Source organism: Ptychodera flava, chromosome 12 (genome assembly GCF_041260155.1).
Source record: "Ptychodera flava strain L36383 chromosome 12, AS_Pfla_20210202, whole genome shotgun sequence".
NCBI lineage: Eukaryota > Metazoa > Hemichordata > Enteropneusta > Ptychoderidae > Ptychodera > Ptychodera flava.
This window is the reverse complement of record NC_091939.1, coordinates 17,023,246-17,038,988: the sequence shown is the minus strand read 5'-3', so window position 1 is coordinate 17,038,988 and position 15,743 is coordinate 17,023,246. Positions and strand designations below refer to the sequence as shown.

At 38.1% G+C, this 15,743-nt stretch overlaps 2 protein-coding genes across 3 annotated transcripts in view; one reads left to right on the top strand and one right to left on the bottom strand.

The window, feature by feature from the left end:
• The window catches only part of LOC139145204 (HEAT repeat-containing protein 6-like), a 64,248-nt gene that overhangs the window by 30,493 nt on the left and 18,012 nt on the right, over window positions 1-15,743 (bottom strand). For both annotated transcript variants that reach the window (XM_070716204.1, XM_070716205.1), the window contains exons 16-18: window positions 14,880-15,004; window positions 14,280-14,440; window positions 13,954-14,030 (exon numbers count right to left, since the gene is read on the bottom strand). In XM_070716204.1, coding sequence (XP_070572305.1) covers window positions 13,954-14,030; window positions 14,280-14,440; window positions 14,880-15,004 — 363 coding nt within the window. The remainder of the gene's footprint in view (window positions 1-13,953; window positions 14,031-14,279; window positions 14,441-14,879; window positions 15,005-15,743) is intronic.
• LOC139145209 (complement C1q tumor necrosis factor-related protein 7-like) lies at window positions 4,530-12,967 on the top strand. The gene is made up of 3 exons (XM_070716209.1): window positions 4,530-4,647; window positions 9,479-9,690; window positions 12,066-12,967. Exons 2-3 carry the CDS (start codon window positions 9,489-9,491, stop codon window positions 12,749-12,751), a joined length of 888 nt encoding a protein of 295 aa, XP_070572310.1. The 5' UTR covers window positions 4,530-4,647; window positions 9,479-9,488; the 3' UTR covers window positions 12,752-12,967.

Sequence of the window (15,743 nt, the reverse complement as noted above, 5' to 3'; positions counted from 1 at the left end):
TTTATGAAGTTGGGTATTTTTCCCTCGCAAGATTTCGAAAGCATGCATAATCTTGAAAATCTGTTACACTATCGCCTACTCATTGCCGGGACTAGTTCAGGAAAAGGACACACACAAGCAAGAAATGCCATTCAAACAATAAATACATTTATTACATGAGAAAAACTATGTGCAAAATTGATAAAACATTAACGAAAGAAATTCAAAGAATTTTCAGTTCATGCGCGGAAGAAACTTCGGATGTCGCGTTTGTCGATACAATTGCCCTCTTCATCGAAGTCAAACCCGTCGAAGTCTATATTGTCATCTTCCCCCTTGTCATCAAACACGAGTCCTACGGCTTCATTTGATAAGTCGTCACCGAGTACCGGAATCTCCTCGGAAATCATGTTGTCTTCAGTACCGTCGAGCGCATTCGCGATACCCATGGAAAGGAACGATTTCTTCACCACGTGAAATGAGCGAATCATACTTGATCGACAGGTTCAAAAACTCAACTATCGTAATGTTCATGTTATGGTAGCCAAATGGCATCAAAATATTCGATTCGTACTTGATCAAGATGTTCAAAAATCTGCTTATTTGACGGTAGCAAAATGACAGTGATGAAAAGACGGCATTGTACTACCGGTTGATCGGGACGCTCAAAAATCAAACTCTTTTAATGTTCATTTACATAGCGAAATCCAAGTGGAATTTTATCGCCAGGAACGATAGAACCGTTCCCGATTGACATGTTCCAACACCAAACAATAGTGTGCTTGTTTTGAGGTTTGATACTTCACTTTGGCACTTGTTTGTGACTTTGATTAGCGACATAGGTGTCTCCATGGATGTAAAAAATAGTTACATCCATGGTGTCTCGGATATCCTTGTCTCATTAATTGACAATGACTCTATTGGGCAGATCGTCCATGTAGCCGACACAAACACGAAGTGTCTGTTACCGGCTACCGAAAACTATGAAAAATAGTAAAGAATGAGCTACAAAATCACCCCTCTATGGCAGCTCCGGTCAGAATTTGGGTGTACCCCCCTGGAGGGTGTTATAAACGAACTAACAGCCAATTACGAATCGATGAAATAATCCTGGGGGGCGTTATAATCGGGCGGGGTTTTAGAATCGGAGGAATACGGTATTTTCTAAATGATCTCATCTATTCAGTTGCTAAGAAATGTTCCATCAATGCAGGTTCATGACAAATCAAATGGAATGAAAAAGAAATGTTTTTTTACAGGAAGGTATTTCATAAAATTTATCCATTTTTTCATCAATAAAAAAATTTTATCATTTCATTACCATGGTTTGACTTATGTTGATCAATAAAGTAAGACTTCAATCTGCACTGTCAGAGTCTAACCAAAGGGACCATGTCACATTCTCTAAACTTTATTTTGGATGGTTCTGATGGATCATGCAAGGAGATATTCCTGCTGTGCTGCTAATCAAAAATTGAGTGGTCAGTTGCTGAGGATAACTTGAGCTGAGCTCTTAGAAATACTACATGCATTCCTGGAATGATGACTTCTACAGTACCTGACAGATGTGGCCTGATCATGATTGTGATAACGAAAATATAGCATCATGCATGTTTACTTGCAGCACTGGCTGCTGCAGAAAGAACTTTGAACAAAGATTGACATATGATGTCAATGTTATCATCATGACATTGGTGATAACATACCTTAGTAGTACAGTAGCCTTGTCAGGCCTTTTTTTGAAATCAGTTCTTCTCTAGAAAAACAATTGGTTGAAGAGACAACAACAAAAGAAACAAAATGACACTTGAATGATCAAAATTGACTGAGAACCAGTGTGTGAAATTAAGAGAAAATAGCTTCAGGTCATAAGGACCTGCACCAAGCCAAAGCTTCAGGTCCTTATAGAAAACTGCCAGTCCTCAATAAATGCAGTTGTAAATGACCATTAAAGTCAACTTCTCCACCAAAAGTATGCTTTTGAATGTTGTAATATTTAATTTTTCATGTCCTTTTATCAATAGAGTCAGTAAGTATTCACTCCAAAAGACTATTGTTCACATAGATTGCAGAATAGTGGAAGTGAATGATCATGAAATATTCATCTACATGATCTGGAATCTGAAAAAGACCACAGCCCTCATCTTCCTCACTGTCATGCGCACACATTTATCAATGTTTTCCACCACTGGGGGGGTGGGGTGTGGGGGGGGGGGCTATGGGACTAACAGGAGAATTTGACATTTTTTTCTAGCCATATCAAATCCACTCTCGGACTATAAAGTGATGTAAAACACCCAGGGGCCGGGGAATACAGGCTCATACACTGGCTACATCGCTGATGAAAGCGAGAAAGTGAGTCTCTCATGACTTTCTATGGGGAATGGTGTTCTCTACATTGCTGTGTACAATGGTACACTACACCAGGGCATGTGATATTGTGATTTGAAAATGTTTGGCATGCTGAAAATCACTTCTGAAATTAGCCAACGCAAGTGGTAGAAGAGTGAATGAATAACTTAGTACCCTGAAAACAGTCATGAGTGAGGGGAGTGTATGAATTATTTTTTTGCAAACATTGATCACTACGACTATTTTATTGTAATGTAAAACAGAAGGGAGAAAATACTTGGTATGTATTTTGATGTGGCGTATGGATTACTTTCAAAATTTTTCAAAAATATGCTTAAATGTGGCCTCTGTTGCATTCATGAAGAAAGTTTTAGAAACAGATGAAGTTATACTTTTAATTAAAAGGACAAGTATCGTAACTTTTTCTCAATTATAGAAATTGCAGACAACATGAATGGCACATGTCGCCACTCGCGGAAATAAATGCATATTCTCTGATCGAAAAGTTTTGCCTGACCGATGCTGGGTCTCATCGCCCTTTGAAAGCTTAAAGTTATTAAAGTGACTCTGAAAAGTTTGACAGACACTCGATACTGCTGAAAACCATCGACACGATCAGTTAATGATACCGCAAAATCTTAAAAGACGTAATTTTTTGCGACATTGAGGCCTACAGTCCAGTCTGACGGTGAGTTTTGCCTGCCTGTCGTAAAACGGTATACATCGAAACAATTTGAAGCCCTACTCTCGGCCTCTGAGAGTATACACAACGGATCGTGCAACTCGACAAAACTGTTAATGATAAGGCCGCTCTGTTTTATAAAAAATACACTTGTTATCACGATATATCGTGGTAACAGTCGGCCTTGTGAACTTTGGTTAAAGACCAATGAGCAAGAAGATGTTTTAGCGGTTCACAAACAAACGCAGCGAAACGTGAACTTGACTGTCGACTGCAGGTAGCACAATTGGGCTGTCGTGTAACATCTAGTCCCTGTATCGGGCGTAGTTCAAAACCATAGAGGTAAAAAAATACCTCTATGTTCAAAACCAAATATGTTTAGTCAACAGCACTGTTCTCGTAGTAGGTTTTTGTCTTAAACTCTTCTATGAACCGTTTATTTTTTGAACGCTTCAATGGAAAATCAAAGCAAAGTAAACAGAGTCAGTTTGATGGGCTGTATTATGTACATTTGTGTACATGTAAATTCCGAACACTTAAAGTGTGGAACTAGTGAAGTGATACTGGGTGTTGTTGTCATATGACACAGATATGCTAACATTACCAGGGTTACACTCACTAGACGAGTATTATTATAATATTGTATCGCATTGTTGCACCAAAATCAATCCATTCCATTGCTAGAATCTGCATGCACGGACGTAATTCATACTGATCTGAATGTAATCAGCTGCACCGTGCTATGCGTGTCGATCGGAGGGATTAGACTCTTCGTAAATGTAAAAAGTCGCAAGACAAAAAATTACTTTGTTGCGACATTGTCACCCCCACCCCCCGGTCTGGCGTACCATAGATCAAATTCCCCACTACCAGGACACGAAGTGCGATCAATATCCCCTGTTGCCCCGCACTCCCACGGTGGAAAACATTGATAGGTGCATGACATTCAAGTCTGAATCACATGATTAAGAGACACCATCATCTGCATCTGTTACAGGTCTTGACGGAGACATTTTCATCATTTATTCCAAATTTCAGTCGGTCATAAGGACCGACATGTTGCTAAAAACTTTCGGCCCGACGAGAAATCTGTCGGTCTCGGACCGTCGGACCGACATTAATTTCGCACACTGCTGAGAACCTTGGAAGAGATATCAGGTGTTTAAAGTACTGATATTTAAAACTTTTCTATTTTTTGGCACCATTTTTTCCTGAAAACAGGGGAATTTTTGAAATTTAATGGGTCAATTTGAAAATTTGAAGAGGCAAACATCATTTATAATTGTTGCATAAATTTCTACTTTCATTGTTTCAAAATTAAGATATTGTATACAATATTTTGTGTTGAGGATATCCGCCTTTCTCGCTGTCAGCCGATGATAACTGCCTGAATTCCGGCTGATCCTGATTGTGGCTTTTGCCACAATGAATTAGGAAGGAACAGCCTTGATTTCTCTCCAGTCTGCTTTCTATTGGCGACAAATGTGAAAGGATAGTGATAAAAAAAATCTAAGTCTTTGTAGAGTTTACTGTAAGAAGGTTGTAACACCGTACAACTGTCACAGTTCTCCACAGAGTTTGGACAGGATTGGTTTCTGATTGTTCTCTGTGTTCACTCATTGCATAGAAATCAGGTACGTTGTTCTCCTCAATCAAGATGTCTTAACTATTGATGTTTATCCATCATCTTTTACACCACAGGAGTATAGATCACACGATTGTGGCAAATGCTTGTTCTCTCTTTTTGGCATTTTCCGTTTCTTTTTGTAAAAGACATCAAAATGCATGAACACAAGTCTATCAAACAATTTCTTTTCACCACACAGTCCCCCACCATGCTTTAATACACTGCACTTGCAATTTCTGTAGGAAACCAAACTGGTAGTATTACTTCAATACGTCGGTTTCAAGTTGTCAGAAAACGCATGAATTTTTAACATCGGTCGCATGGGGGCGCTCAAGATTTCACAAAAGTGGGGGCTAAAATTTCATCACGAGTGAAGACGTCCGCAAAATGAACATGAAAGAGCTACGATAATTTTTAAAAGCAAGGAAGATTCCTCCTTCCAAAGCTACAAAGGCTGAGTTGGTAGAGCTTGCTGAGAAATCCATTGACCTTGGATTAGAAACTAATGTACAAAATGTGAAAGAGGCTCCCACCTTTCCAAAATGTTTCTGTGTCGAGTTTGTGTTTGATTCGTTTTGAATATATGTGTTCCTACATTCTTATCCGATTGTTTGTATAATAAAAATGTTTGTTTCGCTTCGGATATATGTAGGGAAGTTTGGATTTGTGTGTACAGTAATGTTTTGTTCGTGTGGGGAAAGCTTATGGCGAGACGTCAATATGGTGTGACAAAGTTGATGGAGTGGCCCTTTGACACTTGCGTTTCGAAACCTGAGTGTGGTTTCTCATCAGTCGCAGTGTGGATTCTTTCCTTAGTTTGTGTTTGTGAAAATTAATTTGAATGCATTTCAGTGATATTGCTCTTCGAGTAGCGAGGCAAGTTCCCGTTTTACATGCGTTGGCGAGACGCCTATATCGAGACTGTTGCTGTTTCGTTTAGCGAGTACGTTGGTTGATCTGGAAGAATTATGCTTTTCGCCCAAGTTGTTGTACTCGAACGATGTCGAATAATGGCGCTCATGCTGACGTTTTGGCGATGTGTCCGTCGAATTCGGCCGAAAATCACACGAAATGAGCGTTTTAGAACAAATTGAGTACCAGGTATGAATTTTGAGAATGATAGAGAACGATCGACTGTTAGACAAACTTACTACTACTTTTCACAGTAAAATCGAACGTCAAAGATGACATGGTGGCATAATCCCTATAGGAAATAGCCATTTGATTTCCTGACTTTCTTTTTCTCAGGCATCTGTACACACGTATAGCAGAATAGATCACAAATAACTGTGGAAACGGTTAGGTACCCAGCTAAGTTCACGTCGTATCATCCTAATCCATGTCGATCTCAGGTGTTTCTCTTTCACTTTTGAAGCTGCATTTGAGAATGATAGGGAACGATTGATGGTTACATGACAGACGAACTTATTATCGTTTAGTTCAAATTATAATCGATATCAGCAATTACCGGCTGTTTAAGCCAGTAAGGACAGAACTCTTGAACAGTGACAAGCGTTTATTTTTTCATGTACAATTTGCAAACAAAGGGATTGACCAAATAAACATCAGCAATATATTGCATGATAAGAAAGTTGTGGACAAAATACCTCCATATTTTAAATTTCAAGAACCACCTATAGTTTCCTACTCATACACAAAAACCATTGGTAGGAAACTTTTTAACTATAACAATGTCTTGAAAAATTTCAACTTTCCTCCAAACAACAGCAGAACTTGCAATTGCTTGTCATCCCCCTTTTGCTATAAACCACTTGGTCACATAATAACTGGTGACCTGTCAATCATTACCAACAGCAAACTCCGGCAACTCTTTAAATATGGCCCAAAATATCGGGAGCCACAAAATATTAATTGGAAATTTAATTTCAAAATTATCATGGATGCCGCCGAAAAATATGCGAGACAGTGGGCTGCAGTTGAGGAAGTTGATGTGGAATGCCTCTCTGACTGGCTGAGCAAAGTCAGAGACAAATTAAAATCACGTATTTCACATCTCCGTTCTCCCACTAAAGGAGTAAATTCTTCCTCAGTATTAGATGACCCGTCTGTCAAAGCATGCCTTGATGCTTTACACAACGAATATGTTGTAGTTCCTGCAGACAAAGCTTCAAACAACATAATCTTTGTCTGTAGGAATTATTATATCCAGTGTATAATAGATGAATTAAATCTTCATTCAGATAAGAGTAATACAACCTATACTCTTTCCTCCCTTTCTGATGAAGATATTTTTTCAAACCATTCATCTATGCTCAGTGAATTTGGCATTCCTTTGAAAGAGAAGGACAAAACACTGCCTATGTTGTATTGGATACCTAACTGCACAAGAACCCTTGCAAACATCGGTTTATTGCAGGATCAAGCAAATGCACTACTAAACATCTGTCACAATTATTGACTATAATTTTAACAACCATCAAAAATGGTCTTTTTCGATATTGTGACAAAGTGTATGAAACGAGTGGGTTGAATCAAATGTGGATATAAAAAATTCAAAGGAATTGTTGCTTGATTTAAGAGTCAAGAAAAACAAGTACAGGTCAATCCGAACATTTGACTTTTCCACACTATACACCACAATTCCCCACGATAAACTTAAAACAAGGCTGTCATCTCTTGTTAAACAAGCTTTCCTGCATAAAAATGGCAGTAGAAGGTACCAATACATTATCATCAAACATGGGTCAGGTTATTTTAGTAACAACATGGATGCCCAGCACAAATACACAGATGAAGAAATTATTAACATGCTTAATTTCTTAATCGACAACATATTTGTTAAGTTGGTGGTATGACCTTTCAACAATCTATCGGCATACCAATGGGTACAAATTGTGCACCACTTCTTACTGACTTATTTCTCTATTCATATGAAGCAGAGTTCCTACAATCTCTCTACAAAGGAGGGTCTAAAAAACTTGCAAGGCGTTTTAACAACACGCACAGATATATTGATGATCTGATTAGTCTAAACAAATCCAGACATATCAAATTACTTACATCATATATACCCTGATGAATTGGAAATCAAAGAAACAACTGAGAGTAGGAACTCAGCTTCATATCTTGATCTGTGCCTGCAAGTGGGTACTAATGGCTACACACCAAGCTGTATGACAAAAGGGATGATTTTGATTTTGAAATCATAAATTATCCCCACTTATCAAGTAATATTCCATCTGCACCTGCTTATGGTGTGTATGTGTCTCAACTTCTCAGATATTGTAGGGCTTGTGATTCCTACGCGGATTTTCAAATGAGACACAGCTTATTAGTATCAAAACTAGTGAGACAGGGATATACATCCAAAAGACTCGTGAGGACTTTCAAAAAGTTCTATGGTCGATATAATGACATTGTGGCCAAATATGACACCTCGGTCACTCAAATGATTAGCGACAGCATTCCCGGCTTTGACTTATAACAGTGATTCATAAACTGTATCACTTCATACAATATTAGACAATTTTGGGACCAATCCTGACGGATGTAGCATGCTAGCAGGGTACGCTTACCCATTCCGGACACCTGGTACCACCACTAACTATCAGTGGTTCAGGATGGTCCTACTTAAATTTGTAAATCTCAAATGTCCCATGGACCTGGTAATGTATTACCTTGAATGAAAATGATTATTGGACCAGTTAAATGTCATATTGTTAAGTTTGGTGGTATGACCTTTCAACAATCTATCGGCATACCGTACCAATGGGTACAAATTGTGCACCACTTCTTGCTGACTTATTTCTCTATTCATATGAAGCAGAGTTCCTACAATCTCTCTACAAAGCAGGGTCTAAAAAACTTGCAAGGCGTTTTAACAACACGCACAGATATATTGATGATCTGATTAGTCTAAACAATCCAGACATATCAAATTACTTACATCATATATACCCTGATGAATTGGAAATCAAAGAAACAACTGAGAGTAGGAACTCAGCTTCATATCTTGATCTGTTCCTGCAAGTGGGTACTAATGGGCTACACACCAAGCTGTATGACAAAAGGGATGATTTTGATTTTGAAATCATAAATTATCCCCACTTATCAGGTAATATTCCATCTGCACCTGCTTATGGTGTGTATGTGTCTCAACTTCTCAGATATTGTAGGGCTTGTGATTCCTACGCGGATTTTCAAATGAGACACAGCTTATTAGTATCAAAACTAGTGAGACAGGGATATACATCCAAAAGACTCGTGAGGACTTTCAAAAAGTTCTACGGTCAATATAATGACATTGTGGCCAAATATGACACCTCGGTCACTCAAATGATTAGCGACAGCATTCCCGGCTTTGACTTATAACAGTGATTCATATACTGTATCACTTCATACAATATTAGACAATTTTGGGACCAATCCTGACGGGTGTAGCATGCTAGCAGGGTACGCTTACCCATTCCGGACACCTGGTACCACCACTAACTATCAGTGGTTCAGGATGGTCCTACTTAAATTTGTAAATCTCAAATGTCCCATGGACCTGGTAATGCATTACCTTGAATGAAAATGATTATTGGACCAGTTTAATGTCATATTGCTTCAACAGAGCAAATGAAAGTAGACTAAACTTAGGTTATGGATACGGAGTCTGTGTTATCGCAATATATGCAGACCGGAGTCCAGAAAGTAGCCCTCACTTCCGTTCAAAGTAAGAGCGCCTCTAGTGGCGAAAGCTTAAAATCCTTGAATTACTGCATGGCCTTATGGTAACTCGAAACCGACGTATACCTTTGATACAATACTCAATCATCTCATCGTATACTCAATAATTACCACATCTGAACAAAGGCCATTGTAAACTTTACTAGGAACACTACAATGAAGTGGTTGGCCAGTCTGACTTGGTTTATCCTGCTACACTGTTTCCTTTCTGCCACTTTGTATCAGCTTGCATCATGTGTGGCTGGACACACTCCAACTGGGACAATCCAAACTGAAGGATATGACCAAACACAGACATCGGAAAACCAACAATGCAGCAAGTCTGTCCATGGAATTCCTGGTGTCCCTGGAAACCCAGGTAAAATTGCATTATGCAATTCAGTTATTTCAAAAGTAATATCAATAATTTCACATTTTTGATTGATAAAATAAGTACATTTTCTTCTTCTTCTCCTTAAACTAAGTTTGTTCAAATACACAGTATTTGCCTTATAAACATTCTGTGTACAATATACAATGTTATTGTTGACAAAATGAATTCTAGACTAGTGCTGAACTTGATCTTCTATTAGTTATCACTATTGTACAGTTCTCTTCAAAGGATCATGAAATCCACATTTCTACCAAAAATAAATTTGAAGTAAATCAGTTTTCAGTCATATAATAGGAACTGCGTTCAAAAGAATATCCTTTTCTGAGTTGTTCATAGAACAACCCAAGATTTGAAAACTATGACAATTCCATGATAAAGCATTTGCTGTAATTCAAGGTGATGACAGAATTTCATTTTGGTTTTAAAAGTAACATAAAAGCTACACTCACATACTTTGTTTGTATTTGAAATACATGTCAACTCTAAGATAATGTTGAATTGTAACATGCTTTACTCCTTTGAGTTCTTATATTGTACATTCTATTCATGTGCAACACTAACTATTCTTGCCAAAAATTATAAAGTTTCCAAAACATATTCATATTTAAAGTGTCTATGCCATGCCCAAAACAATCACTTTTAAAATAAATTTCTATGCCTTGGAGATAAGTTCTACCCATACCTGACATTGAGAGTTGCGCGCTGCAGAAAGTTATAAGCAAGTAAAAGTTGCAGGTGGGTGTGTCCCCCAAAGCCAAGACGGTCGACTTTTTTCACCTTTCCGAAGTTCACACGAAGGTTTATCTAAGTATTTCACACCTCTAAAGCTCTCCTTGAAAATAACTGTGAATTGCGAGGCATTCTGTTTACACAATGACCATACCGCTGAACTACCTCACTCGGTACTATTTCTCCACTGTCGAGTTTGAGTTGTCACCTCATAAACGCTCAACCAATCGCTCCTGTTTAGTTTCCGGTCAGCCAGATGCAACAACTCGTGACGAATCGGAAGATTTACAATTTTGTCAAATGAACGCGGGAAATGTGGGAAGATCGTAGGGCGATTGTACATTAGCGATGTTTGAGACCTAAGCTTGCACGATTTCAACTAGTTTGTGTAATTTGCTGAAACTAACATCGACATCTATCTAGTCAACTGCTACTTTATTTCGTTCCTGGAATGAAATACCAGAAAGTGTTCTCCCCAAAGGGTTTTGGAGTACCGGCCCGATATCCTTTAATTTTTGCCGATATTTTATCAACCAGCCCGATAACGTATCTGATATCTTATGACACTGTACCTCCATTCAACTTGAGTTCGAGTCTGACATCTGCCATTGTATTTTTATTCATAAAATCAGCATCTTTTGAACTAAACAACGTAATATCGCACTTGAGTATAGGGTACAGTCGATGTTCGCACTTTCAAAGCTTGCCTTGCTTGAGCCATTGACACGACGGCAATAGATAGAGGTGTGAATGAGATATCGGCTGAAGCAAACTAGACGTTTGACAAAGCACAGTCCGTCTAGAGGGACTGTGGTACCGACAATTACGCTGTTCAATGCGGATCACCAGTAAAGTAGATCGGTATGGCTACTCAATATATTTGGCCACAGTTTGTCCATAGACTCTCGAGAAAAACTATGGTTTGTCAGACTTTTTATAAATTTATGTATCATCTGAAATGACAACCGCACGATGACTAATGAACAAGCACCCAATGGAAGCTAACCGTTGTTTCAAGCGGCATCGTGACTGAACTACGAGTATTAATATTATTGCCTATATAGGTAACCGACCAGTGCCGAACAATGCCAGAGATCAACCGAGTAACAATTCCAGGCTTCGTGAACATGAAAAAGGAAATGTGCTATTGAAAACATTGTTTTCATGCAGCTTTTTTGGAATATGTCTGGTTGGTCGGCACGTGATAGAGTTTGTAGCGAGGGGTTTTACGTTATCTCATTGTTTAAAGCATGACATCGCCAACATTGCAAATTTTCACCACGATCATGTTGTCGTGTCATACAGTTGTGTCACAATCATGTCACTTGTGCTATAGGCCATGCATGGCGGTAGCTACCTCCATGGTAAAAGCGAGACACACTTGTTAGGTCAAAGTGTAATACTATAGATTTCGATGTGAGATTTTGTCAGTCGTGAACGATCTTGTACAAAATAGGAAACATCATAAAATTTTAGAATCAAATGTTCAAATCGAGGTTTTAATACGTGTGGTCAGAACATGGAAGTAGCAGGTCAGAGATCAGAAGGAATACATGAATAATATTAAATAAAAAAAACATTCGTTGCTACTAAAAACCTGTCATAATGTCAAATATTTGGCAAATTTTCAGGTTTCCCTGGTAACCCTGGGCCACAAGGTCCACCTGGATTAAAAGGTGAAGCTGGTCAGTTTGGAATGAAGGGAGAAAAAGGTGACTTGGGATTGATTGGAGAAAGAGGTCCAACAGGTCAGAAGGGTGTCCAGGGAAAAGTTGGTCCAAAGGGAGACAAAGGTGACCTAGGGTCAAAAGGTAGCAAAGGTCAAAGTGGCCTGCTAGGACCAAAAGGGCAACAAGGACAACCTGGGCAGCAAGGTCAGAAGGGGGACAAAGGTCACGCCGGAGTAATACATCAGCCAAGTAGAATGGCATTTTCAGTTGTAAAAACAACATCAATGACTGAGGTGTCAGAAGACACACCAGTAATTTATGACAAGGTATATGCTAATGTTGGCAATGGTTACAGTAAGGACACTGGTAAATTCACCTGCTCTGTTAGCGGTGTCTATTTCTTTATGTTTACAGCCAGGAGACGTGCTTCAACTAATCTGTACATGTGCTTGATGAAAAACACTGACTACCTGCCATGCATTGCTTCAATATCTGGAGATGGCATGCATTCTAATAGTGTAATCATAGACGTAGAGACAGGTGATGAAGTGTGGATACAACTCAAATCTAGAAATGGCTTTGCTAGCTACTCCAAACCAAGTTATGCAACTTTTACGGGTTATCTGCTCTACAAAAATCCTGCATAAAATCAGAGCAAGTTATGACATATTTCCCTATTATATAGTTGATTTTCATCGGTTCATGAATGCACTTGAGTGAAAAAATATAGAGAGGTAGTTTACAGTCTGAAACTTTAGGAGTAAGCAGGAATTCAATGTTTTGGTGCAAATTGAGAAGAGAGGACTTTGTAATAAGCAAGACTGAAAGTTTCTCCTTGAGGATCCTCCATCTAAATTTAATCTGTGTAGATAATAATGTTAGAAGGCTACTATGTTTTAGATCCAGACTTGTGGATACTAGTCTTATTTTCTAAAGTATCTTATCTATCAACTAGGAAATGTTGCATCAATGCAGGCACATGACAATTAAATGGAATGAGAAGGAATTTTTTTTAGGAAGATATTTCATACAATTTATTGATGTATTTCACCAATAAAGAATTTTTTATCATTTCATTATCATGGTTTGACTTATGTTGATCAATAATCTAAAACTTCAATCTGCACTGTCAGAGTCTAACCAAAGGGGCAATGTCACATTCTCTACACATTATTTTGGATGGTTCTGATGTACCATGCAAGATGATATTCATGCTATGCTGCTGAACAAAATATTGAAAGGTCTGCTGTTGAGTACTTGAGCTGAGCTCTTTGAAAACCTGCATACATTTCTCAAATGTCTTTTATATCACCCAAAAGATACGGCAGTGATCATCATAATACTCTTGATAAGGAATATACATGTACAGCATCATATTATATTATCAATGCTGGCTGCTACCACCAAAACTTTGGAAAAAGTTTGCATCCTTTGACATATGACCTTATGGTTATCATAATGACATCGGTGGTAACATACCCTAGTAATGACCATTTTTGAAAGCAGTTTCTGCTCTATAAATATGGCTTGGTTGGAAAGAAAATGGCAAAAGAAGGAAAATGACACTTGAATGATCAAAATTGGTTGAGAAATTCAGAAGATATAGATTTTTAAAGAACCGGTATTAAAATTTTGGACATATGTTTACTGCCATTTTTTTCTGAAAATTGGCATATTTTGTGAAATTTCATGGGTCAATTTGACAATTTGAAGAGGAGGTAAACACCATTGTATTTTGTTTTCTCTTTGCTCAACAACTGACTCATTTTTAAATGGTTTTTACAGCCAAACTTATTTCTGTGAACTACAAATTCTTGACAGATTTTTGCAAAATACCAGATCACCCTACCTTCATGGTTCCACCTTTGACAGTCTTCACTAAAGCCTGGACTGACTGCTCAACCAATGGCATGAAACCACTCTTTGCTGAAACATATATGTATATCAGTGAGTATGGTAATATTCGGGCATGGCGCAAAAACACCCGTGTTCGATAAAGAACAAATGCACAAACAGCAAACAAGTTTTGCATTTACTAATAGCTTTTATAGACAAAGTCTATGATGGTTAAAAGGGGTAAGAATAGGTAATAAAGCAATTTTCACCTATTTTGAGACTTCCCTATTTGGTCGGTAAAAATGTTGACTTCTTGGGAAGTGATTTCTATGATCTTACCTAGAGTGGATGGTTTTAAGAATCTGAGCAGATTTCCGATGGCTCTGACACCATTGGACTTGACCTTGTCACTGTCTTCTGAAGCCTTGATGGCCGTTGTAAATAGTCTTTGTAACAACATGTCTGAGAAATCCTCCAGAAATGCTACGTCACCAGAATCCCTGAAAGTATAGAGATATACAGGTTACAGAATTTGTAGTGACAAAGTGTGTTTTCTGAGAGTCCTAACAAAACAGTGATATCTAAAAGTTTTGGGGTTTTTTGAAACTGTAACTTCATCTATTTTCTACTAAATTGGTATGGTAAAACTGAATTTCTCTCAATGTGCAATCTTTTATTTGACAATTGGACTTGACAATGTGCTGGTTTTGTGATAGCAATGGTACTAGCAGAAAGTGGCAATGAGGTGTTGTTACACAGCTGTGGTAATTACTATGAAGGGTAAACCCAGTACAAAGTACATGTACATGGGCAAAAAGGTCAAAAACTCTTGGCCAGGTACAAAATTATCTTTGTGAAAGATTCAGTACATATGTATAATGGTTTGAGACCCCCAGCAACATCCTTGCTCTGCCCTTGACCAATTCTGAAAGGACTTACTTGTTCATAACCAGAGCATCACTCAAGTTACCCAGTGACCACGCTGACTTCATTCTGACCAACACAGAGTTGTCTTCTAAGCAATTCAGTATTACGTTGGCTGTGTCAGCTACAAACAATACATCCTGAAAATACATACTTGAAAGTTTACGGTAGAACATGCCTCAGGGTACCTCTCTGGTACCAAAATTTGCACAGTGACCTCCGATTTTTATTCTTGATTTTGAAAGTGAATAGCTGAAAGTTTGCTTAAGAAAAGTTTGGGCAAAAATGTAAGTCTTTCATTTTTGAGGCGCGAACTGAAGTCATGAAGGTCAAAGCAAATATTTTTCACTTTTCCATTTTTCCTAAAAGTTTCTGGCACTTTGATAAAGCCATATTAATTTCTGATGCAGACCATGCCTCGATCTGTACACAAAATTATTGAAAGTGTCTTACCACTAAGCTAAAATCCGTGAAATATGGGTTTGTAAATTTTAGGTTATTTGTTTTTTCCATCCAAAATATTTCAATCATGACATCTGGTTTTTATTCTTGATTATGAAAGAGAACGGTTTCAAATTTCCTGAAGGCAAATCTGAGCAAAAGTTTTAAACTCTCTGTTTTGAGGTGTGTGTTACTTTGAGGAGTTAACTAAAACAGCCGTACATCGGTCAGTACTGCACATACATTTTATCAGAGGTATGACGGAATTACATGTGTTTCATGATGCACAACCCTTTATGTGTGCAAATAGTTTTGTATGTATGTGAGTAGTATGTGAAGTTGTAGATGTTGTTTTGACTGATTTGGACACATTTTGTTGTAATACTAACGTCTTGCAGGCACGGATACACAACAAACACACCCAGAGCTACTCACCTC

What these genes read in the sequence shown, in the direction of transcription:
- LOC139145209 (XM_070716209.1), top strand. Translation starts at nt 9,489, where the DNA reads ATGAAGTGGTTGGCCAGTCTGACTTGGTTTATCCTGCTACACTGTTTC. An exon ending in TGGTGTCCCTGGAAACCCAG is followed by an intron (nt 9,691 to 12,065) that starts GTAAAATTGCAT and finishes GCAAATTTTCAG; the next exon opens with GTTTCCCTGGTAACCCTGGG.